The sequence below is a fragment of the Sapajus apella genome, unplaced genomic scaffold, assembly GCF_009761245.1.
Source record: "Sapajus apella isolate SASKATOON/1434 unplaced genomic scaffold, GSC_monkey_1.0 scaffold153, whole genome shotgun sequence".
NCBI lineage: Eukaryota > Metazoa > Chordata > Mammalia > Primates > Cebidae > Sapajus > Sapajus apella.
Window position 1 is genome coordinate 1132823 of NW_022437093.1, and position 24756 is coordinate 1157578.

Genomic DNA, 24756 nt, shown 5'->3' on the forward strand with positions numbered 1-24756 from the left:
TCATTTTCTACAAAGATGGCTGGCTTTAAAGGAAGGTCACTGAAGGTCAGAACTCATAACACACACAAGTTCACTCTCAAAATACCACCTGTCTAAAGTGCTAACACAAACAGACCCACGGTTACATGTACCATATAATTCTTTACCTAATTTAAGGAGCAGATCTTGGTGCCGTGAAGACCTGTGAGATGTGTAAGCAAGGCCTGCTGGCTGACCTGGGTGACTTTAACATGACTGAGTTCTACCAGAAGCACCAGCAATCTCAGGTAAGAAATGTGCCCACTCTGCCTCCACGGGCTAAAGTATGTTAGAGGGGCTGGGCGGGAAGATACTCCCTTTTCCTGATCTAAAGAATGCAGAAGGCCTCTGCTGGCAGGAGTCTGACAGTATTCATCTAGCTCACTATTTTCAGAAGACCTGCCACTAAATTGGAATATTAGAGAGTTAAAAAGTCTTTGTTTTGTTTTATTTTTTGAGGCCTTGTCTCCCTCTGTTGTCCAGGCTGGAGTGTGGTGGCACGATCTCACTGCAACCTCTGCCTCCCAGGTTCAAGCAATCCTCCTGCCTCAGCCTCCCAAGTAACTGGGAATACAGGTGTGCGCCACTATGCCTGGCTAATTTTTGTATTTTTAGTAGGGACGGGGTTTCATCATGATGGCCAGCCTGGTCTCAAACTCCTGACCTCAAGTGATCTGCCTGCTGCCACCTCCCAAAGGGATTACAGGCGTGAGCCACTGCACCTGGCCAAGACTTGGAAGTCTTGTTTGTCCTGGGTTGAGTTCGTCCTGCTGTTGGGGACAAAAGTAAGCAGCTTCAGTGGGCAACTGGACACCCAGAAATACCAAAGCTGGCAAGCTCCACACCCAGATTTACAGAAGTAAGTTAATAACAAGAGAAAAAAATATCAGGGTCTTGGAGGAAATGGTCTCCAATTTAAATATCAGGTAACACTGGGATAAGGAGGAACTTATCACACCTGTAATTCCAGCACTTTGGGAGGCCGAGGCAGGCGGATCACCAGAAGTCGGGAGTTCAAGACCAGCATGACCAACATGGCGAACCCCCATCTCTACTAAAAATACAAAATTAGCCAGGCGTGGTGGTGCATGCCTGTAATCCCAGCAACTTGGGAGGCTGAGGCAGGAGAATTGCTTGAACCCAGGAGGCAGAGGTTGCAGTGAGCCGAGATTGGCTAAAAAATTGCACTCCAGCCTGGGCAACAAGAGCCAGACTCCGTCACAAAAAAAAAAAAAAAAAAAAAAAAAAAAAAAAAGGAGAAGGAACTGCTTTACCTAAGGTTAAATGCCTCCTGGCTGATCTTTAACACGTAGTGAATTCACTCTCCTGGGGTATTTTGACTGCATTTCTAATACTGTAAAAAAAGTTAGTTAACCTCAGGTGGGAAGGTGATTTATGCCTGGGGTAACAGTTAATCACCCAATTCTCAGGCAAACAGTCTTCCATTTAAAACTATTAATCTGGTGCAAAAGTAATTGCCACTATCAATGGTAATATCCACAATAACTTTTGCACCAACCTAATACTATTTTGTTCAATATGGAAGTCACAAGGCACATGTGGCTAATAAGCAGGTGGCTGTTCTAATCAACATGTCCTGTAAGTGTCACATACACACCAAATTTCAAAGACACAGTACCAAAAAAAGAAAGGTAAAATATCACCCAATTTTACACACACACCAAGTTTCACAGACTTAGTACACTTTCCAATTCAGTATGTAAAGAGCTTGAAGTTGTCACTTCATTTTAACAAGTAAAAAGCTGAAAAAAGTGCAAAATCAGCAACCCTTCCTAGATCCATAAGAGAAGTGAAGTCACAGAGCAAATCACTGCCCCTAAAACTAGAGACAGGCAGATAGAATCACTAATCCCAGCACTTTGGGAGGCCAAGGAAGACCTCCACTTGAGGTCAGGAGTTTGAGACCAGTCTGGCCAACAGACCAGAACCCCGTCCTACTAAGAATACAAAAATTAGCTGGGTGTGGTAGCGCATGCCTGTAATCACAGCTACTCAGGAGGCCGAAGCATGAGAATTGTTTGAACCTGGGAGGTGGAAGTTGCAGTGAGCCAAGATCACACCACTGCACTCCAGCACGGGCAACAGAGTGAGAGTCCATCTCAAAAACATAAAAAAAGAAAAGAAAAAGAGACTCACAGCTTACCTGAGCAGAGACTCCTGAGCAGAAAGCTCCATGGAAACGAGTGCTGCACAAGAAACCCTAACTGTAATTAATGAACTGCTGGAAGCTCAATGTAGACAAGTCCGAGGGTCAAAAACTCCAGGGGGACCCCGTCATAGGGGCATCCCCACACTTCTGTGAATTTTATATCCAGGAGTACAAGCGGGTGCCTCCAGTGAACAGCAAAGCAAAAGTGTGGCTGAGGTGTGGGGAGAGGGGAAGCGTTCTAGAGTCCTTTGAGGCTCTAGGTCCCAGTCTGAGTGAGCTTGTGCTTCTAGACCGTGAACTCCACAGGTGCTTCTCAGTTCCATGCTTCATGCTTCCAGCAGCGGGAGGGGAAAGTCATCATTTTGGTGTAAGCCAGGGCTTTCCGTTCCTCTTAACAAAGTTTGCCCTCAGGAGAAACTACTTAACCAGAGCCTAACCTTTGGAGGTTTTATCAGAGCCCCAAACCTAACTAGAAGAAGGGAAATTCTCAACTCCAGCCCCCTCTAGCCATCTTGTCCCAGCTGAGGTGGGAGGGGGAGGACCAAGGAACTGAGAAGCACCTGTGGAGTTCACGGTCTAGAAGCACAAGCTCACTCAGACTGGGACCTAGAGCCTCAAAGGACTCTAGACCGCTTCCCCTCTCCCCACACCTCACCACATCGCTAACAACCCATTTATAGCAGTTCCTTTTACCCAGTACACCGCATCCGTCTACTAAGAAAAAATTATAAGGCATACTCAAAAGTGAAAAGCACAGCTTTTCACTGACCTCAGATATGGCAGGGATGTTGGAATTACCAGACCAAAACACTATGATTAATACGCTAAGAATTCTAACAAGTAGACAGCACTCAAGAACAGATGGGCATTGCCGGGAGCGGTGGCTCACGCCTGTAATCCCAGCACTTTGGGAGGCCGAGGCGGTTGGATCATGAGGTCAAGAGATCGAGACCATCCTGGTCAACACGGTGAAACCCCGTCTCTACTAAAAATACAAAACATTAGCTGGGCATGGTGGCGCATGCCTGTAATCCCAGCTACTCAGGAGGCTGAGGCAGGAAATTGCCTGAACCCAGGAGGGGGAGGTTGCGGTGAGCCGAGATCGCGCCATTGCACTCCAGCCTGGGTAACAAGAGCGAAACTCCGTCTCAAAAAAAAAAAAAAAAAAAAAAAAACAACAACAAAACAGATGGGCAGTGTACTCAGGCGTATGGAAATTCTAAGAAAGAAAAAGAAATGATTGAGATGAAAAACACTGTAACAAATGAAGAATGCCTTCGATGGGCTTATTAGCAAACTGCACACAGCTGAGGAAAGAACCTCTGAGCTTGAGGATATCCCAATAGAAACTGCCCAAAATGGACAAAGAGAACAAGGATTGGAACGACAAGAAAACAGAGCAGGATATCAAAGAACTTGTGAGACAACTATCCAAAAGGTGTGACAGACACATCATGGGAATACCCAGAAAGATAATAAAGAGAGAAAGGAACACAGAAATATTTGAAGCAACTATGACTAAGAGTTTCCCCCAAATTAATGACAGACATTAAATCATAAATCCAGGAAGTTCAGAGAACACCAAACAAGATAAATGCCAAAAAAACAAAAAACCACCACTGTGACATATCACATTTAAAATGGGGGGGGGGGGGAATCAAAGATATAGAAAAAATTCCCGAAAGAGGCCAGAGGGGAAAAACACCCTCCCTACAGAGGAGTGAAGATAAGAATATCTGACTTCCCAGAAAGCATGCAAGCAAGAAGAGAGAGAAACAAAATATTTTAAAAGTGTTGAGAAAAAAACTGACCAACCTAGATTTCTGTACCCTGCAAAATTATCCTCCAAGAGCAAAGGAGAAATAAATAATTTTTGCAGGTAAATACTTAATGCCAAAAAAAGTAAAATATCAAAAAGAACAATGTAAAAATTACATAGGGAGGTGATCATTTGGAAATATTAGGTTAATAAATTGTATTATTAAAAATAATTTCGCCAGTTTGTTTTTATTTCTTTAATGTGGCTACTAGAAATTTTAAAATTACATCTGTGATTTGCGTTTGACTCTGAGTGTATTCTATTGGATGGGGTGATCTAGAAGGTAATTTCCACATAATAAGCAGTCAATACGTATTTACCAGACCTTTTTTTGGCCAACATTTTGACAGCTAAGACAAAATGATTTGTGCGAGTCTGGGCAATTCTACAGTTTCCGTTTTTTTTTGGTTTTTTTTGAGACAGAGTCTCACTCTGTCTCCAGGGCTGGAGAGCAGTGGCATGATCTCAGCTCACTGCAACCTCCGCCTCCCGGATTCAAGAGATTCTCCTGCCTCAGCCTCCTGAGTAGCTGGGATTACAAGCACCCACCACTACACCCAGTTAATTTTTTTTTTTTTTTTTTTTGTATTTTTGGTAGAGACGGGGTTTCACTATGTTGGCCAGGCTGGTCTCGAACTCCTGATCTTGTGATTTGCCCGCCTTGGCCTCCCAAAGTGCTAGGATTACAGGCGTGAGCCACCGCATCCAGCCTGCAGTTTCCTTTTCTTAAATTCTAAGGTTGTAGACCAAAGAATAAAACATTGATAAGAATGAAGGATATTTGAAGAGTTCAATGAATAAGTCAGTGCCTAAGGCCACAGCAGCATTACAGGGGTCGGCAGGCATCAGGAGGTTAGAGAAAGAAAGGGAAAAAAGAGAAAAGAAGAGAGGAAGAGAAGGGAGGGCAGGGGAGGGGAGGGGAGAGGAGAAGGATTTCCTGAGAAATAAATTTAGTGTTTAGAGGCCTGAAGGTCTCACATCACACCATCATAACCACCAGGCAGTAAGATCTGAGACAATAAACAGAGCGACTCACATTCCTGGACGCTGAGCATGTGGGAGGCAAAATATCGAAAGAAACCAGACCCTCTCAGTGCCTGAGGTCAGGTGCCAGCCAGGGCGCCGACAGGTTCATCTCAAGAAATAGATCGTTTCAGACAATGGAGCCTGCCAAGTTTCCTAAGGAGGACGCTTCCAGATGAGGATGGGCTGCCCAGAATACTACCAGAGCAGTCCACAGACATCACAAACACCCTGCGGCCCAGGGGAATGCCTTGTCTAGAAAAGACCCTTTTTGGCTCCAAGCCTTTCCACATGGTTCTCCCTCTGCCAAGCTGTTGCCACCATCTAATTTCCTTTATCAATGGTATTTATAGAACTGACCCAATAGCAGCACATTTTTCCATTTGTACTAAGATGTTTGCACTCATGTAGTCTGAGGCCGCACGCCCCAGTGAAAAGCCTACCCACTTTAAGATCTGAATCTACACCCCAGAGTGGCCCTGTGACCTTGAGGAAACTATGTAAACTCTCTGGACTCCAGTTCTCTCATCTGTAGAAGGTGAGAGATGTTAACTCCCACCTCACAGGTTTGGATGTAGGAAAAGACTCGAGTACATCACCTAATAGACAGAGTGTGTGCAGAGAAGGCTCCCATGCATGAGAGTTGTCAGATCACAGTCGCAGAGATGCCTGGCTCCCATGGCACTCAGGGGAGAAAGCTAAGTGCACCAATGACCGGCCTACAGTCCATCACTGAACCAACCAAAGCAACCAGCCCCACCCGGTCATATCCATATCCTCAGCCCCGCCGCGCCCTCCAAGTTGAAATGACTGGCTACAAGCACCTTCTAGAATGAAAAGAACTGTGAAAGTAATTGTGTCAGTCAGGGTCTGGGCAGGAAGAGACAGTGGCACACTCAGAAGGGGTGACTGAGGAATGCAGAGGGGAGGAGGGAAATGTGGGCGCAAAAGGAAGCAGCAAGGAGCAAGGAGGCGTCCTGGGACTTGCAGTGTGGCTAGGGTCATGAGCACTGTAGCTAAGGGACAGCCACCAGCAGCCTGTGGCCTTCAGCAGAAGACAGCAGCCACAGTCACACCATGCCCAGCAGGGAGGGATTGGGGAAGCCTCTCCCTCCTCCGCTCCCAGGTCTCTTGCCGGCGCCTGCCATGGGCCAAACCCCACAGGAAGCCAGAGGGCAAGGGAGCCCGGCTGGGGAAGGCCATGGGGTTGGCCCCTGGGCTGCAGAGCAGGAGGGGTGTGGATCCGCAGGGGAAACACAAAGCAGCCAGCAGTCATTGCTCCACGTGGAAGCAGAAACAATTTTTAATTAGTTTCAGTGAGAACCTCACAGGCCATCAGGGCCTTTTGGAGATGCTTGCATTATCATCCCAGGTGGCAACGAGGCTGCCAGGCCCGCCCTGCGGGGAGAGCCAGGTCACAGCACAGGCAGCTGCTGTCTGCCGGCGGCCGAGGATTCACACCTCACTACAGTCCCAACTGTCCCCATGACCTGCTATGAATTCATACTGCCTGTCTGCTCACAGCCTGAGCAAAACCCCAGGCCCCAGGGAGACTGACTTGGGCGAATTCTGAAGCTCCCCACGGATAAAAACTGAAGTAACCGTTGTTGAACACAAAGATATCCACGAAGTCACTGAACCTCAGCTGTCCCCGAGGCGCAGTGAGCCCACTGAGGGGACAAGCCCAGCTGGGGAGGTCGCCAGCCTGGCTGTGGAGGTGATGTGGACACCTGTGCCTTGGGGGTCCCCAACCTGGCTCACCAGGGGCTCCTCGCCACCATCCTGCTGCTCATCCTTGGCAAATGGCTTCTCTTCTGGAGAAGCGGCACCACTTCTGGACACGTACCAAAAACGGGGAAAAACGAAAGAAACACAGAACTGGCTTCAGCTCAGCCTGGTTCTCACTTGACCTCCACTAACTGGCTAGCAAACGGATTGTTTTTCTTCTATATTTTCCTACTTAGATTTTTTTTTTTTTAATTACAAAAACCATACAAAAATTTCTTATAATTTACCACCCAAAATGACAACTTATAACACTTAGCTGCAGGTCTTCTTTTTCTCTATTAAAATGGTTATACCCAGGCCCAACCCTGGTCTAACCCCAGCTCTGGGATGGGGCCAGGATCCCTGCCAGGTTCAAGGAATCCTCCTGCCTCAGCCTCTCAAGTAGCTGGGTCCACAGGTGTGTGCCACCACACCCTGTTAATTTTTTTAAAAAATCTTTGAGAGACAGGGTCTGTCTCACTTTGTTGCCCAAGCTGGTTTCAAAATCTTGGGCCCAAGTCATCTTCCCACCATGGCCTCCCAGAGTGCTGGGATTACAGGTGTGAGCTACCACACCCGGCCAGGTTAACTAACCTTTCAAATGCTTACCGGGCACCTGCTGCATGTGAGATACTTGCTGAAAATGCTGCAGCAGCCAGGACCCGCATGGGGCTGCCGACCAGCATGAAGACTGTAGCGAGCAATCCCTGCAGGTGGAGGCCAAAACGAGGACCGTGCAGGCTGCTGCGGGAACAGCTGCCGGGATCCGACTTGCTCTCTGAACCAGAGAAGGGAGGTCTTCTCGAAACAGAGCAGTTTAAAAGCGGAAGGGGAAAGACGAGTGGGCCTTCTAGCCACTGGGCCTTTTGGAGTCTGTGACATCTGTGACGGACACCTCACCTGGGACCTGAGCGCAGATCAGGGCGTGTCCTTTAGGGGCCCGGTCAGCGCTGTTGGTGGCCTTTGAGGGTGTGGAGGGGCTCCCGTCAGAGCACGTTTTCCTCCCTGGCTCCGTCCTTCTGGTGGGAGCAGGGCAGATGCTAACAGGGCACTGAACTCAGATTATTCCAGTATGGGCCCCAAGGTCAAGGCTTGTTACCAGGCCTGAAGTGGCTAGATTTGGAAGTCCTACAAGCATCAGGAGAGGGGACGATTAGACAAAAGCAGCTGTGGGGCCGCAGGGACCTGGCGGTTTAATCCTAGGTCTGGCCTGTGGGAGTGCATCCGTCGTCTCCCCTCACTCCTCCGGTGGTGCTGAGACAGGCCTGCATTCACCCTGTGAGCGGTGGCTTTAACCTGGAAGCAGGACTCATATTTGATTCTGTTGGGCACTCATTTTGGGGGTGGGGGGCAGAACTCCTGGATAGCAGCATGCAGCGATCCAAACAACATTCCAGCCTCCAAAATGGACCAGGAGAAAACAGGTTCCACACTCAAATACCACGCAGGCCAGGCAGAGAATACATCACGGCAATCGTCCAGGTGTCCCACCACTGGGAGTGGTGGCATTTGTGGCAAATGGAAAGTGCCCTCCCGAGCCAAAGAGGGGCGTGTTCTTTTCTACCTTCCTTCTTGCTTCCTTCCATCCAACCAGAGCACATCCACAGGCCAGATTCAGCTCAGCAGCTACCAAGTGCTCGCCCTTAGTTTAGAACAGTGCTTCTCAAAAATGGGTGGTCCCCAAAACAGTAGCGTGAGCATCATCTGGGAACTTGTTAGAAGCACACATTCTTGGGCCCCACTCCAGTCCAACTGAATCAGAAATGCAGGGAAGAAAGGAGGAGCAGTGAGGCCAGATGCGGTGGCTCACAGCTGTAATCCCAGTACTTTGAAAGGCTGAGGTAGACCAATCACTTGAGGTCAGGCGTTCGAGACCAGCCTGGCCACCATGGTAAAACCCTGTCTCTACTAAAAATACAAAAATTAGCTGGGAGTGGTGGCACATGCCTGTAATCCCAGCTACCTGGGAGGCTGAGGCAGGAGAATCGCTTAAACCTGGGAGGTGGAGGTTGCAGTGAGCTGAGATCACACATTGCACTCCAGCCTGGGCAACAAAGTGAGACTCTCAAAGGAGAGGAGGAGAGGAGAAGGGAGGGCAGGAGAGGGAAGGGGAGAAGGGGACAGTGAAGGGGAGGGGAGAGGAGGGAAGGGGAGAATAGGAGGAACACTGCCCAGCAACTGTGTTTGAAAAGGCCTGCTCAGTATTTCTGATGCATGTTAAAGCTGGAGCCACTAGATTCAAAAGTTGTGGCTGAATGGGTCACTGTCTGATCCACCACAATTATGCATTTTTTTCTCATTGCTTCATCTGTGCATGGATTTATAGAGCACACACAGTATACCAGGCACTGGGCCAGGCACTGGGACTCAGGAACAAATAGATGCAGGCCTTGCCCTCACAGATCTTACGCCCACACAGTCTACCTGGAACCCTATCTTTACATCTTGCCTCTTGTAGGATGTGTCTGTTTTGTGACCTCCCATATATTAGCTTATTTGACTATCACGCTTTGGAGAAACAGGCAGAACAGAGGTTACTTCTCCTCCATGACAAACTGAGTCACTTTGTCCCTGCACAATTAAAACTCTGCCTAGAGTCAGTGTCCGGTGGCCCTACACTGCCCACCTTAGCCGGCGCACTTTCCAGGTAAGGCGCCCTCCATGGCCCCAGCTCACAGGGCATTGGAACACACCCCTCCCATCCTTGCACTACTGCACAGGAGCATCTCCGTGAGCCTCAGGCTGTCACTGCTCTGAAGCCCAGGCCTGCCCTGGCTCCATCTAAGGACAGATGTCCTCAGACACACGCAGTCACCAAATCACCCTTATACCTGGGAGCATCTCTTGAACATATTTGAAGACTTGATAGAATGTTCAGTGCCAGGCTGTCATCTTCTTCAAGTGGATCATATTGAGAATTTCCATCAGTAGCAAGTCTCTTGGCCTAAATGAATATTAGCAAAATGAAGAAAACAACTGGCGGGTGGGCCGCGGTCTCCGGAGTGCTTGTGCACAGATTCACATGCCTTCTCCGCTTTAATGTCCCCGTCCCCTCCTATTCATGCCACCCCCATGCCCTTCAGTCTGGTGCACAAAGGGAACTCCACGTGGGAGTCAAAGTGCGATGTGATGGGGATAGAGGGGTGCATCGGCCCTGGCTCCAGTAAGCACTGCTCCAAAACCTCCTTCATTTGGCCCTCTCCGGACAAGCGAGGTGGAACTCAGTTAACACATCCCTCCCACTTGTGGCTTGGGAGCAGAAAGGCTGACTCGGAGTTGACTATCACATGCCTGCTCTGATTGGTGGGCTGAGCCCCTTTGTTGAGCCGGCGAGATTGATGGTGCCCTGTGACAGGTTCCCTCCCACGGACCAGAGAAGAGACACAATCTGCTAGAAGTGACTTTTCAAATTATCTGCAGAAAACATTAGTGGATATTTTCCCATCTGCATGCCTCTGGGCCTTATTGAGTCATAAAAAGTAAATGATTTCCCTGAATGCTTTGACAAACCTGATAGTTGCAAGCCATTTTCTAGCTGATTGATTTGCCATTATGCATCCGAGTGTCTCGAGCACAAAGGCTGGCTGGCAAAGAGCACTGGTGAGAAAACCACGGGCAGCTTCTGCAGGAGGAAGCCGGGTCCGAGGAAGACAAGCAAAGGTCAGGGCTTGGTTGGTGGGAAGGAGCTAAAAGCCAGGCGAGGAAGACTTCTCAGAAGAGGTGGCTGGCAAGACAGTCGGAGGCAGGCACAGACTCACGGGGAGGGCAAGAGGAGGCAATTAAAACAGAAAAAGTGGCCAGGCAGAGTGGCTCATGTCTGTCATCCCAGCACTTTGGGAGGCCAAAGCAGGTGGATCACCTGAGGTCAGGATTTTGAGACCAGCCTGGCCAGCATGGTGAAGCCCGTCTCTACTAAAAATATAAAAATTAGCCAGGTGTGGTGGGGCACACCTGTAATTCCAGCTACTCAGGAAGCTGAGCCTGGAGAATTGCTTGAAACTGGGAGGCGGAGGTTGCAGTGAGCCGAGATCACACCACTGCAGTACAGCCTGGGCAACAGAGCAAGACTCCGTCTCAAAAATAAAATAAAATGGCCATGCATGGTGGCTCACACCTGTAATCCCAACACTTTGAGGGGCTGAGGCGGGTGGATCACAAGGTCAAAAGATCGAGACCATCCTGGCCAACATGGTGAAACCCTGTCTCTACTAAAAATACAAAAATTAGAAAATTAGCTGGGTGACTGTCATCTCAGCTACTCAGGAGGCTGAGGCAGGAGAATTGCTTGAACCTGGGAGGCGGAGGTTGTGGTGAGCTGAGATCACACCACTGCACTCCAGCCTGGGTGACAGCGAGACTCTGCAGAAAAAGTGAAAACAAGCAACTTGTTCTCTGCTTGCTCTAGGCCAAGGTCAGCAGAGCACAGAAAACATGACCAAAGGCTAAAAATAGGAGGCTAACCACTAAGGACAGAGGACTGGGGCCTTCGAAGATGGGTCTGTAGAATGGTGGGGAGGCCTGCAGCAGTGACCTCAGGGCTAGCTGTCACCGAGCTCCAGAGTTGGCCCGATTCAGAAGGAAGTGCATATCCATCCTTGCTCAACTTCTGCGCCTTTTCTGGCAGCTGCTTGGTCCTGGGAGAGGCGAGTTCTGTGCCAACCTCCTGAGCTGCCCGGGATCTAATGAGAATGGGGAGATGTGACGCCCGCACTGCTGCAGGAGGAAGGCAGATGAGACACCGAATGCTGTGTCATTCATGCCCACGCTCCGTTATCCCGGGCCAACAGAGTCACAGTTGCAACCTTTCCCAAGGGTGATGGAAGGTCCATGCCCTCTGCTGGGGACCCTAGTCCCTGGGGGCTGGGTGGCTTTGCGAGCACCGCCTGGCCCATCCCAAGACCCCCACTCAGGGGAAAGATGGGGACTTACAGGGCCTTCCACTTCTTCCCCTGTAGAGGGAAAGGAGTAGACGTTCCCAACACCACTGATGTATGGAAGGTCTATGAAGGGTCTAGAGTGAGCATAGCCACTCTCTGCAGCAAAACCCATGGTGCTGAGGACAGAGAAGCACCGAGGCCAGCCAGACCATCACATCCTCCCTGTGTAGCACCTGCTCTGAGCACCAGCGAGAAAAAACACAGCCCATTCCTCAAGAAAAGACCAGAAACGTTAACAAGTACAAAAAGTGGTACGCAAGATCAAGACAAATGCTTAGGGGCTGGGGAACGATGGCATGATGGGGGCAAATGAGGGGACATCTGTGACTGCTGAGGACGTTACAGACACGGCCCGGTGCATCTCTGTTGTAGCACTTGACACATCCAGCTTGTATTGGAGCTGTTTACGGATGAAGTTCTCTCCCCCACACCAGGTGATGCAGTCCCAGCAGGGAGTGCTGAGGCTTTTTGCCCTGTGTTCCACACAACATCCAGCTCAAGGCTTTGCGTATACAACTGCTCAATAAATGTGGAACGGGATTGAGCCTGAAAAATGGAACATTGTCAGAGCACCCACACTAGATAGTAAAAAATCCCCAGGGAGTGGCTGCCCTGGCCTCTACCCTGCTCTGTCTTCCAGTCCCCAAGAACAGCCCTTGCCTTGGAGCTTGGGCTCTTGTCCCAGTTCTTGTCACCTCTTAGCCTTGTTACCCTGCACCCCACAATTTAGATCTTGACTATTTTACAGATGAACTGAAGAGCTTGCTTTTCCATTTGTAGGCACAAAACGAGCTGGTGAATACAGGCTTGTACCTGGTGCTGCTGCTTCACTTCTATGAGCAGAGGTTTGCAGAACTCATGAGGCTCAGCCACAGCCAGGTTGAAAGAGAGAGGGTAAGTCTGAAAGTGACCAGAGCTGGCTGGTGGTGGCCTGAAAACCCCGCAGTGCTGTTTATTAGATGTCCAAGCTGTTGAGGTCCTCGCGGTCACTTGGGAGGATACGGGACCGTCATTGCTAGGACTAAGATTTAGCAGCTGCTAAGTATATACATAGTGACCCACTAGCTGAAAGTCAGTGATGATCACGTAATTGTTTATTATTAAACATGAGTAGTAATTAAATGGTCATAAAAGTGAGTGAGTCTCTAGGGATATCTGCCCCCCCAAAAAATAGGGGACAGCAAGGATGCAGGGGCTGGTTGTGTATAATGTGTGGGCACCCCCAATGCCCAAACATGGAGGACCTGCAAAAAAGAGGGACCTGGCTGGATATGGTGGTTCATGCCTGTAATCCCAGCACTTTGGGAGGCTGAGGCAGGAGGATAGCTTGAGGCCAGGAATTTGAGACCAGCCTGGGCCACACAGCGAGACCCCATCCTTACTAAAACCAAAACTTAAAAAAAAAAAAAAAAGAAAAAATGGAACCTTCCCCACAAGAGGCCTGCTTAAAAATCAATCAAACCATAAGAGGAGCTCCTCTCCGTGTTTTGCCTGGGATCCCAGGACATGTTATGCCAGCACATGTACTGGTGGAGGAGACAGGCTGCCAAGCAGTAAAGATGCTGATGGTGACACCATTTGTCATTAGAGAAGAGGATGTATTTACCAGGAGTGACCATCCATGGCTTGGGGATGGAGTCCCCACATCCTTCAACAGAACTGGAGCCCTCAAGGAGGCCACATGGTATGCGGGGAGAAGCCTAGCTCTCCTACAAACTGGAACCTGGCCTTAACAAAGTCAACTCAAATGAGGGAGTTGGATGGGCCAACCTCTGCAGTGTCCTAGTACACTTGGTCATTGTCAAATCAGCACCTTGAGCTCCAAGGGACTTTCCTCTTTGTCAAATGCCTCTCTGTGGCTGGCCAGGCAGGGGTACTGTGAGGACGGGTTACTGCCCTTACCCTAAGCTCATGCCAGGGGCTGGTCTACTGGCAGGGTTTCGGATCCTAGGATACCCTTGAGGCTTGGCTCTTGACCCCTGCTCATGCCAGAAGGTCATGACTGGAAAGTGAGCCAGTGTGGCAGTGGACAAGCCACTGATGGTTCCACGAGGCACCCTATGACCTTTCCTTCTCTTTACTTTCTTCTCTCCTCTCTTCCTCCCCAGCCACTTCACATGGACAAGAGACATCTGCCATATGTCATTACACATGTAATTCCTTACCTGGCTGTAGACCCTGCACAATCATGGGCTGCTTCCATCCATTGACAGTCATCCTGTTTAAAATGCTAGGACCAGGCACGGTGGCTCACGCCTGTAATCCCAGCAATTTCGGAGGTCGAGCTAGGCAGATGACTTGAGGTCAGGAGTTTGAGACCAGCCTGGCCAACATGGTGAAACCCTGTCTATATTAAACATACAAAAAAATTAGCTGGTTATGGTGGCGCATGCCTGTAATCCCAGCTACTTGGGAGGTTGAGGCAGGGAATCACTTGAACCCAGAAGACAGAGGTTGCAGTGAGCTGAGATTGTGTCACTGCACTCCAGCCTGGGGGACAGAGTGAGACTGTCTCAAAAAAAAAAAAAAAAAAAAAAAAAAAAATACTGGATTCAAACCGTTAGTTATAAGAAACCTAGATTTTTGGCTTAAATTCTCCCTTTAAACCCTGAGCTCTCAATTAAGAAAACTGGCTGGGGCTCTGCCAAGATACCTCCTCAAGAATCACCCTCCTTGACCCAGGCGTGTCCTTCCTAAACTCTTCCATGGTTTTAATGGTGACATAAATTTCTCAGAGAAATACATTTTTAAAAAAGGAAAAGTACAAGAAGCAGGAAATTATCCTTTGTTAACATTTCTGTAACCTTATTTTCATGATTCCACATATTTTAATGAACTTTTTATTGCACATTGAACTTCAAAACATCCGGAGTTGACATAGGTTACAGATGGCCCCAATAGCAGCAAGCCGATGCAAGCAACATTAGCCACCAGGCCTGCAAAGCAAGCATGAGAAGGCGACAAACAGTACAGCCCCCGGATGAAGACCACAGCCCTAAAGCACTGACTCTAAAGAAACTTCCAGTAAATCTGTCCTGGACAAAGAAGAAGTTGCACCAGACACAAGCTGGGAACCAGAGCAAAAAGCAGCAGGAGGGACCAGGGACACTCTGCTCTCACCACAAGCACACATTTAACTGGAGAAATTCTGAAATTGATCTCACCCACTTAGACTACCGAGCAATAACAGTACAGATAGATAACCAGTTAAAAGGCACCCAGGCCAGGCCAGGTGTGGTGGCTCATGCCTGTAATCCCATTACTCTGGGAGGCCAAGGCAGGCAGAGTGCTTGAGCCCATGAGTTCAAGACCAGCCTGGGCAACGACTCTATTAAAAATACAAAAATGGCCGGGCGCGGTGGCTCAAGCCTATAATCCCAGCACTTTGGGAGGCCGAGGCGGGTGGATCACAAGGTCAAGAGATCGAGACCATCCTGGTCAACATGGTGAAACCCCATCTCTACTAAAAATACAAAAAAAAATTAGCTGGGCATGGTGGTGCGTGCCTGTAATCCCAGCTACTCAGGAGGCTGAGGCAGGAGAATTGCCTGAACCCAGGAGGCGGAGGTTGCGGTGAGCCGAGATCGCACCATTGTTAGGTAGGTGAGGTGGTGGGTGCCTGTCATCCCAGCTACTGGGGAGGCCAAAGCAGGAGAATCACTTGAACCTGGGAGGTGGAGGTTGCAGTGAATGAAGCTCACGCCATTGTACTCCAGCCTGGGTGACAAGAGCAAAACTCCATCACACACAAAAAAAAAAATTAGCCGGGCATGGTGGCACATGAATGTAGTCCCAGCTACTTTGGAGGCTGAGGTGGGAGGATCACTTGAGCCTGGGGAGGTTGACACTGCACTGAGCTGTGATTGTGCCACTGCACTCCAGCCTGGGTAACAGAGCAAAACCCTGTTTCAAGTTAAAAAAAAAAAAAGTACCCAAATGAAAGTAGGAAACCAACTGGCTCTTCTTAAATTCACACCTCTGGATTTGCATTTCAGTAATTCCTTGTAGAAAACACTCAGATCTGGCAGGTAACATTTAGCAAGAGAGAGGCGCTAAGTTGGAAGAGAAGCCCTCCTTTCCTCTCCTTTATCTACAAGAACCAGAGGACTCACTCACATTATGTTTCTTGGCTGTCTCATTAAGAGACCTAGTGACAGATGCCTGGTTTTCGTTTTGTTTTGTTTTTCTTTTTTTGTTGCTTTTTGGGTTTTGAGACAGAGTCTTGCTCTGTCACCCAGGCTGTAGTACAGTGGCACAATCTCAGCTCACTACAACCTCCACCTCCTGGGTTCAAGCGATTCTCCTGCCTCAGCCTCCTTAGTAGCTGGGACTAAGGGTGTGCACCACCACACCTGGCTAATATACGTATTTTTAGTAGAGACGGGGTTTTGCCATGTTGGCCAGGTTAGTCTCAAACTCTTGACCTCAGGTGATCTGCCCACCTTGACTTCGCAAAGTGCTAGGATTACAGTTGTGAGCCCCCGCGCCCAGCTGACAAATGCCTGTTAATGGTGATCATTTTCATCCGTTCATGCACTGCCCTATACCAGGTGCTGAGATGAGGATCAGGGAAAGAAGCTACTAGGCATGACACCATGACATCCCTTTCCTTAAGGAGCTTGTGAAGGTGCTGAAAGAGGAGACACGCATTTATAAAACCAGGAAATAACTGGAAAGTAGCACCTATGCAAGAGAACTAGTGGACCCAGTGAATTCTTAGATGCTGTGAAATTGACAACATAAGCTCTTCCCTAGCTGGGGCTTCCTGCAATTCCATAAAGCAACAATTGGTCAGGCCAGGCGCAGTGGCTCACACTGGTAATCCCAGCCCTTTGGGAGGCAGAGGCAGGAGGATCACGAAGTCAGGAGATTGAGACCAGCCTGGCCAACATGGTGAAACCCCATCTCTACTAAAATACAAAAAACTAGCCAGGTGTGGTGGCATGCACCTGTAGTCCCAGCTTACTCAGGAGGCTGAGGCAGGAGAATCACTTGAACCCAGGAGGCAGAGGTTGCAGTGAGCCAAGATCTCACCACTGCACTCTAGCCTAGTGACAGAGCGAGACTGTCTCAAAAAAAAAAAAAAAAAAGAAAAGAAAAAAAAGAAAAAAAAAATTCGTTTCCTAAATGAAGTTGTGAGCTATTTGAATGCAAAGCCAGGCCATGCCTGTCTGTCATGGTGCTGGGCACACAGTGAGTCACATAGGACTGCTGACCACATCCCTGGCACTATGGATGCCAGGAGCACTGATTACAGATGTGCCAAATGATTGCCAGTTAAGGAAGTGGCCTGCATGGGTTGGGGGCACTCATCAACAACTGGGCATGGGACCTTTAACCTTTTGTATCTCACAGGCCTCCAGTACCTAGAAAATGCCTAGTACCAGGCCGGGCGCGGTGGCTTACGCCTGTAATCCCAGCACTTTGGGAGGCTGAGGCGGGTGGATCACGAGGTCAAGAGATCGAGACCATCCTGGTCAACACGGTGAAACCCTGTCTCTACTAAAAATACAAAACATTAGCTGGGCATGGTGGCGTGTGCCTGTAATCCCAGCTACTCAGGAGGCTGAGGCAGGAGAATTGCCTGAACCCGGGAGGCGGAGGTTGCGGTGAGCCGAGATCGCGCCATTGCACTCCAGCCTGGGTAACAAGAGCGAAACTCCGTCTCAAAAAAAAAAAAAAAAAAGAAAGAAAATGCCTAGTACCTAATAGTTGCTCAGTAAGTTTCTGATGCATAGTCAACTGCTGAATCAGAACCTAGTTTTTCTACGAGGCAAGTCCTGAGTTATGTTTTGGAGAAAGTGATAGTACAAAATTTGCAGAGAGAAGAATACTCTAGGTAAAGGAATACTTCCAAGTTCAACATATATTTATTTACTCAACGATTTTCTTTCTTCTTTTGAGACAGGGTGTTGCTCTGTTGCCCAGGCGGGAGTTCACTGGCGGGGTCACAGTTCACTGCAGCCTCAAATGCCTCAGCTCAAGTGATCCTCCCACCTCAGCCTCCTGAGTAGTTGGGATGCGTGCACCACTATGCCTGGCTAATTTTTTATTTTTATTTTTTTAGAGATGGGGTCTTGCCAGTTTAACCAGGCTGGACTTGAATTCCTGGTCCCAAGAAATCCTCCCACCTCAGCCTCTATTCAAAGATTTTCTGCAAGCCTACTAAGTGCTAGCCTCTGGGAATACAAAGATGATTAAGACACTCCTTTCCTAGAAGAGACACAGAGTCTAAGGGCAGAACACATGTAACCAAGAGTGTCCACAAACGTGTCTGTGTTGTAATGGAAGGTTGAGTCCAATGTGGGGAACACAGAACACAGTCAGGGGAAATGGGGAGCCACCATTTTTGCCCCCCCTTCCACACCTCCTCTAGGACAGACCTCCAGCCAGGCTCTCCAGGGACACGCGCCAATGCTTCTGAGGCCTCGCTTTTAATCTAATCAGATTGTGCCCTTTGCAGTCAGTGTTCCCACTTCTTTGGGAGCCGGGTGGCAAAGCTGCTTCCATTACTGCTCTCATCACTGGATCCACCGTGGGGATGACATTTACCCTGAATCCTGGAGGGTCTGGCAGATGGGCAAGGGTAGGTGTGGCAGAAGAGAGAATTCCATGCAGAGGGAGATGGAAATGCACAGAAACATGGCAAGACTTGCATGTCTGGGGAAAGTCAAGGAGCTGTGTGGCCAGGGAGGACGGAGGATGAGCCTGAGGTCAGGCAGGGAGTGGGGCAGGAAGGGTTTGTGAGCAGCTCTGGAGACCATGGGACAGTTTCCAGCCTGGGATTGGCAGGCCGGGAGATGTGGCCTTTTTGGGGGAGAACTTGGCCAAGATTTTTGGGGAAAATTTGGGCAGCCATGTGGAGGGTGGGTTAGACGGGAAAGAAACCAGCCAGGAGGCTGCTGCAATGGCGTGGGGTAAAAAAAGGGGCCTGCGTGGGGAGCATTAGACATGGGAAGGACAGGGGTGGGCCCCGGGTGAGGGACAGGCTGGTGGAAGCACTGAATGTTCGCCTCTGCAAGTGGCCAGCAGGAAGCTGGCTTTTCCTCCCTTCAGATGCTTGTTGGGAACATCTCCAGAGAAGACAGGACCCACCAGCCTCACGTGACCCCACCTTCGAGGTGAAGCTAAATGGCCTTGCCTTTCCTTTCCTCCTTCCCTTTCAGCACCCACGCACAACACTCCATTTGTCAGGGCCCGTCCCCCATCCCCTGTGTCCTGGGCTTCCTTCCCAGCCCAGGTCTTGTCTCTGATTATTACAGCAATCTCCTGAAGTGAGGGCCCGCCTCTGTCTTCTGTCCCAGGTGTGCCGTTAATGGTGAAAAACTTCAGGCTAGATGCAGGGGAGGGGAGCCCAGGGGCTGGCCGGAGAGGCAGGTAGGGTCTAGAAGCCATTCTCCAATCCCCCTGCTTCATTCATGGGTAGGGCTGCATGGACTGTGGCTACCCCAGCCCCCATCTACAACATTTCTACAAAACCAAAAGCTCTTTCCTCCAAGGAGCAAAGCAGATAAACCCAAAACATGGGAAGCCCAGGTTTGGTCCAGTTAGAAAAACTTCCCACTCACCAAGATGCCGTTTCCTGGTGGAACAAGAGTTGGTGAGATAGACACGATCAGCTGGCATGGAATCTAGAGGCAGGTGGAGGTTGTCTCGGTAGCCCAGAGAAACGGAGGCAGTGGCTAGCCCAGTCCTGATGCATAATTTTTTTTTTCTTTTTTTTTTTTTTTTTTGAGACGGAGTTTCGCTCTTGTTACCCAGGCTGGAGTGCAATGGCGCGATCTCGGCTCACCGCAACCTCCGCCTCCTGGGTTCAGGCAATTCTCCTGCCTCAGCCTCCTGAGTAGCTGGGATTACAGGCACGCGCCACCATGCCCAGCTAATTTTTTTTTTGTATTTTTAGTAGAGACGGGGTTTCACCATGTTGACCAGGATGGTCTCGATCTCTTGACCTCGTGATCCACCCGCCTCAGCCTCCCAAAGTGCTGGGATTACAGGCTTGAGCCACCGCGCCCGGCCTCTGATGCATAATTAACCAGCTAACCAGGACCTGCTACTCTAGACGAAATTCCATCCTTCTCCTGCCCCCCCCTCCTTGGGCACAGAAGAGGACCCAGCGACTAAAGCTGCCTCCACACTGGCCAGGCAGTTGCCCCAGTAACAGTGTCCAGCACCCCTTGTTTTGTCCCCCCAGCCTGTCACAAAGCCCCTCTTCTTCCTGGGGAAGAGGACCAGGCCCTCCGCACCGGAGCCCACATCCTTGCAGCCTGGCACAATGGGCTCCCATGGAGTACACAGTGTTTCTTATTGTGGCATAAAATGCCATGAAGTCAGAACAAAGAGCGAGCCCAGGGCCTTGATGGGTCTGCTGCTTCCTGCCGGGCAGAGAATGCAAGCGATTGTTTCAAAGCCAGTGGTGAGGCAAGTGGCCAATTAGCAAGGCCTTCACCCCCACAGCCTGTAAATGTGATTCGGACCATCAGAATGAGATTCTGCTATTCAGATCAATTGCTCAAAGGAAGCAAGCCTGTTCTCACTGCCAAATTTAGAAGCCCGAGACAGCAAAGGTGACCCAGGTTATGGCTGCAGCTCTCGTTAGGATGAGGCTGAGCCCAGTCAACGCTGAGCACCCATCCAGCCCTCAGCACCTCCGCCCATTTCCCCGGCCCTTTAAGGTGGCGTAAGGGATTCCTAGAACGTCCCTGCAGCTAGGAGGTTATACATCTGTTCACAATTGCATTGGAAAAACAATTCATTTCTCGCTGTCTTCTTTCTCATAGTTGTCAAGAAATTACCCACAACCCAGAATGGAAGAAAATGAAAGTAGGTTTTGGGGGTCGGTCCTGCCATTTTGGGGGTGTTTGCTAAATTTCTCTTTTTCTGTGACTGTGTTGAACCTAATGCCTGGGAAGGAATGACCACCACCCAGAGGCAAAAACAACCCCACAAAGCTTGGGAAAGTCAGCCACAGCAAACAATCAGGAAGGCGAGGCCAAGTTCACTGGATGCCGAGCAGATAAGAATTTTAATTCATCCTGAAAGCAAGGAAAAGCGCCAACAAAGGGAAGAGGTTATCTTCCGGCATGAGATAAGATATATTCCTTTTCCTTGCTGGGATTCTCCAGCGTCCAGCCCTTGGAGAGTCTGGGGGTTGGTTTTTTTTCTTTTTTTTTTTTTTTTACTGCCAGGATTCCTTTAAGAAAACCCTTCCCAAGTCCTGGCAGGCGCTGTCTGGCCCTTACCTGGAGGGACCACATTCACTCACACTAGTGGCCTTGGTGGATTTCCTCTCCATTCAGCCAATCAGGTGGGTCTGCTGAATTCAGAGGTTGAACAAAGCAAACAGGTCTCCCGAGAAAGGACCCTCAAAGCAGGCGAGACGGCTTTCTGCAAACAGGTTCGAGAAACGTCTTCTCCCTGTTCCTTTTTCCATAAAAAAAAAAAAAAAAAACCCGACTGGAGAAAAACGTGCTTAACTAAAGCAGGCGGGCTCGAAGTCAGACTCGGGAAGAACTTCATCAGCAGGGATAATCGACACTGCAGTGAATCGAGGGGGGTGTGACAGCTGGGTCCCCAAAGATTCATCTGGGGAAAATTTCTCAACTGCCTGTCCCAAAAGGCGTTAGAACGGTGGCTCCCACCTGGGATTTACCATCAGAATCACCCGGAAACTCACCAAAAACTCGGATTCCTGGACCCCGCCCAGAGATTCTGCTTCAGGCGATGGGGTGGGGCCCTGGAATCGTGTTCACACGGACCCCGGCGGTCCTGACACAGCTGGCCGCGGGGGTGCTTTTGGGAACCCCCAGGGGTCCCGCCTAGAAGGCGCGAACCCGCTCAAAGCTGCACGGGGTGGGGCCCGGATTACTACCCCAGAGAAACCAATTGATTATTCTGGGCACGCAGCCCTGCGAAGCCGAACTGACCATTTTCAGAGCCCGGGGAGGGCCCCGCCTTCCGCTCACAAAAGGAGCTCTGGGGTCGCTGCCCGGGCGCAACCGCGGAGATCCCGGCGAGGCCAGCGCCCCGTCGCTCGGCCGCCCCCGACCCCGGCCTCGTCCCTCGGGCGGGCGCAGCTGCTGCTCCCGCCTCCGCAGCCGGGAAGGGCGCGGCTAGGTCTTTAAAAGACCTTTGTGTCGCGGGCGCACGCCGCACCTCCGGGGAAAACGCCCTGTGCCTCGGTCCCGCGGCTCCGCGCCGCCGCCCGCCCAGCGCGTCCCAGGCTCGGCCTCGGCGAGGGCCTCCCGCTCCGGAAAGGGCGCGACAGGGAGCCCGGCCCGGGCGCTGTGGCCACTTGCTCCGTCCAGCCGCGGCCGAGAGGACCGGGCAGGGTCCCGGCGCCGCGCCCAGGAACCCCCTCCCCAGCCCCGCCCCGGAGGCGCCTCGCTCTTCCCGCTCGGGGAAACCTGCGGCGGCCGGGCGCGCCCGCGTGGCTTCCGCTGGGCAGGGGCGACCCCTAGTGCCCAAGGCGGGCCGCGCCGAGCAGGACCGAGCCTTTCCCAGCACACCCTGGAGCCTGGGCTTGGGACACCCTGGCCTCTGAGCCCAGGCTCCAGGGGAGACCGATGTTTCCGGATGGCAGAAGAGCATCCCTGGGATAGTGCTCCAAAAAGAGTCTTCACCGACGGGAGCCAGGGAACCTGTCGCCCTCCCGTACTGCTCCGAGACAAATGGTCCCACGGAGGGAGGGACCCCCACTCATTTGCCATCCTTCCTCGGGGGGCTGGGACCTGCTAGAGGATCCACGCCATCACCACCCCTCCCCCGCCGCTCTCAGCCCCAAGGTGGGGACAGCCAGTTCTCCCCTGAAAGCCCAGGCCCTCTCCACCTGCCCCCAGTTCTGCACACACCGGTAGGCGCAGCTGAGGCCAAGCAGAACCCAGCAAAGAGGGATCATCCTGGGGTGCTGGCCAGTCGCAGTCCTGGCCTGGCCTCCCGCCAGAGCCATTCTCAAGTCAAGAGCCAGAGAGCCACGGACATCCAGCCTCCCCAGTGGGCCACACTCCTTTGGTCCCCTGGCATCCTGGCATGACTTACCTGGTTGGCAGCACTTTGTTAATATGGGTTGCCAGAGCTGAGTCACCGCTGTGACCTGCTACCCTAGCTTGGTTCAGGTACACAGGAGGAAAAAGGGCAACACATCAGGGCACACAGGTGGCACAGAGAGGTGCCAGCTTCTTTGTGGCTGTGGTGCCCATGCCAGCCTGCTGACCAGAACCCCCTCCCCTGCACGTGAAAACCAAAGCCTCACACAATGCCACAAGTGGAACCAAGGTTAAGGCAGCTGGGGAGAGTCCCAGGTGTGTGTGCCCAGAGCCAGCACCCAGACAGCTGCTTCCCATTGGCACAAATAACTTCTCAGTGTCACCAAGACAAGGTGGGGCATGGGGTGGGGGGAGTACCTTCTGCAGATACGCAAACAGATGAGGACAGGGACAGGAACAGGGAAGGGAGTGAGCGCCCTTGGCCAAAGGCTGGACCAGAGTGCCTCCCCAAACACCCAGTCAAGGCTACTGACCTTTGGAGAAAGCACAGGATGGGTGAGGGAATGGGGCAGCTCAGGGTCCGGGTTGGATTGAGGGATGTCACTTGCTCCTACTCCCTGCACAATTTCTTCCTCAATAGGTAGAAACTTTTTTCCTTTCCCTTTCTTTGAGACAAAGTCTTGCTCTGTTGCCCAGGCTAGAGTGCAGTGGCACGATCTCAGCTCACTGCAGCCTCTGCCTCCCAAGTTCAAGTGATTCTCCTGTCTCAGCCTCCTGAGCAGCTGGGATTACACGCACCTATCACCACACCCAGCTAATTTTTTTGTATTTTAAGTAGAGACGGGTTTTTGCCATGTTGGCCAGGCTGGTCTTGAACTCCTGAACTCAAGTGATTTACCTGCCTTGGCTTTCCAAAGTCCTGGGATTACAGGTGTGTTCTGCACCTGGCCGAAACTGTTTCTAAATTGTCAGGGAGCATTCATTCGAGCCAAGGGGAAAAGAAACATATTTGAACAAGAATTTCCCCCAAGAATAAAGAATAAAGGAGACCCCCCCTAACTCCACCTTCTCCACTTGGACTGCACTACCACCCCAGTGCCTCTTGCTCTCCCTCCCTTTCCCCCTCTTATCACTTGTCCCTCTGCCTTCAGCCATTGATCTCTGAAAGACTCCTTAAACACCTAGGTCAGTTCATTCCCCCTTCCCTGCCAAATTAGGAAGTGGGGGTTCACGGAAGTCCTTACCTTGAGAGGAGGCAATGGCCCCCACAACTATTCAGCCTGCAAATAAGGGCTGTGCCAGGCTATGTGGGGACGTGGAGATGACCAAATGCTGTCTTTGGGGGAAGCTTATGGCCCAGCTTCCCTGGTGTGGCTGAAACCCCAATGGGCAGTGTGCAGATTCCCCAGCACGAGGCTGCATGTCTCTGTTCCCCACACTGTTCCACGCACTGTGGCCCTCTGGGTGGCTGGCCCTCGGGGCTGGGGTGGGAGAAGGAGCAACAGTGCCGTGCCCCCTGTGACAGACCCCACAGTGTGCCTCGGCTCTCCAGCCTGAGACATCTTCTTGCCTTCCAGATTCTGAGTTGGGAGACAATGAAAGTGGCGTTTCTCAAAGCCGGGTCGTCTAGCAAGGAAGCTGACCGCGGAGCTCGGCAGAGCCCTCTCCCGCCAGCCGTTCTTTCTGTGTCCCCAAGTGCCTCCCTCCCTCCTTCTCTTTACTGAAACTGAAACCAAAGTGTTCACAGTTACCATTTTCACCTTGTGTCACTCTCTTTTGGGGTCTGGCTTGAGCATCTCTGGGCAGCCACAGCGACCAGTCTAGTCCCAGACAGCACAGGTGAAGCAGCCTAAGACTGGGGAGCTCCTGGCAGGCTGGCCTGCTGCTGCCCCTCAGCCCAGGAGCCCCAGGGGACCCAGCAGCCCTGGCAGGTCCAGCAGCCTGGGGTCCCACTGCTGAGGGTGCCTGCCAGGCTCCACTCCACCCTGAGTGGAATTGAGACATATATTCATTCAGTAAACTGACTCTATTCTCCCA

The 24756-nt window shown here is 51.0% G+C and overlaps 1 protein-coding gene across 2 annotated transcripts in view; it reads left to right on the top strand.

Annotated features, from left to right (window-relative positions):
• The window catches only part of MARCHF10 (membrane associated ring-CH-type finger 10), a 108578-nt gene extending 83822 nt beyond the window's left edge, over positions 1-24756 (top strand). The window contains exons 7-9 of one of the 2 annotated variants that reach the window (XM_032265937.1): positions 157-266; positions 12515-12628; positions 24297-24756. In XM_032265937.1, coding sequence (XP_032121828.1) covers positions 157-266; positions 12515-12628; positions 24297-24443 — 371 coding nt within the window. In that variant the 3' untranslated portion in view covers positions 24444-24756. Of the gene's footprint in view, positions 1-156; positions 267-12514; positions 12629-20514; positions 21168-24296 lie in introns of those variants that run through there. The other variant, XM_032265935.1, reaches the window with a different exon arrangement.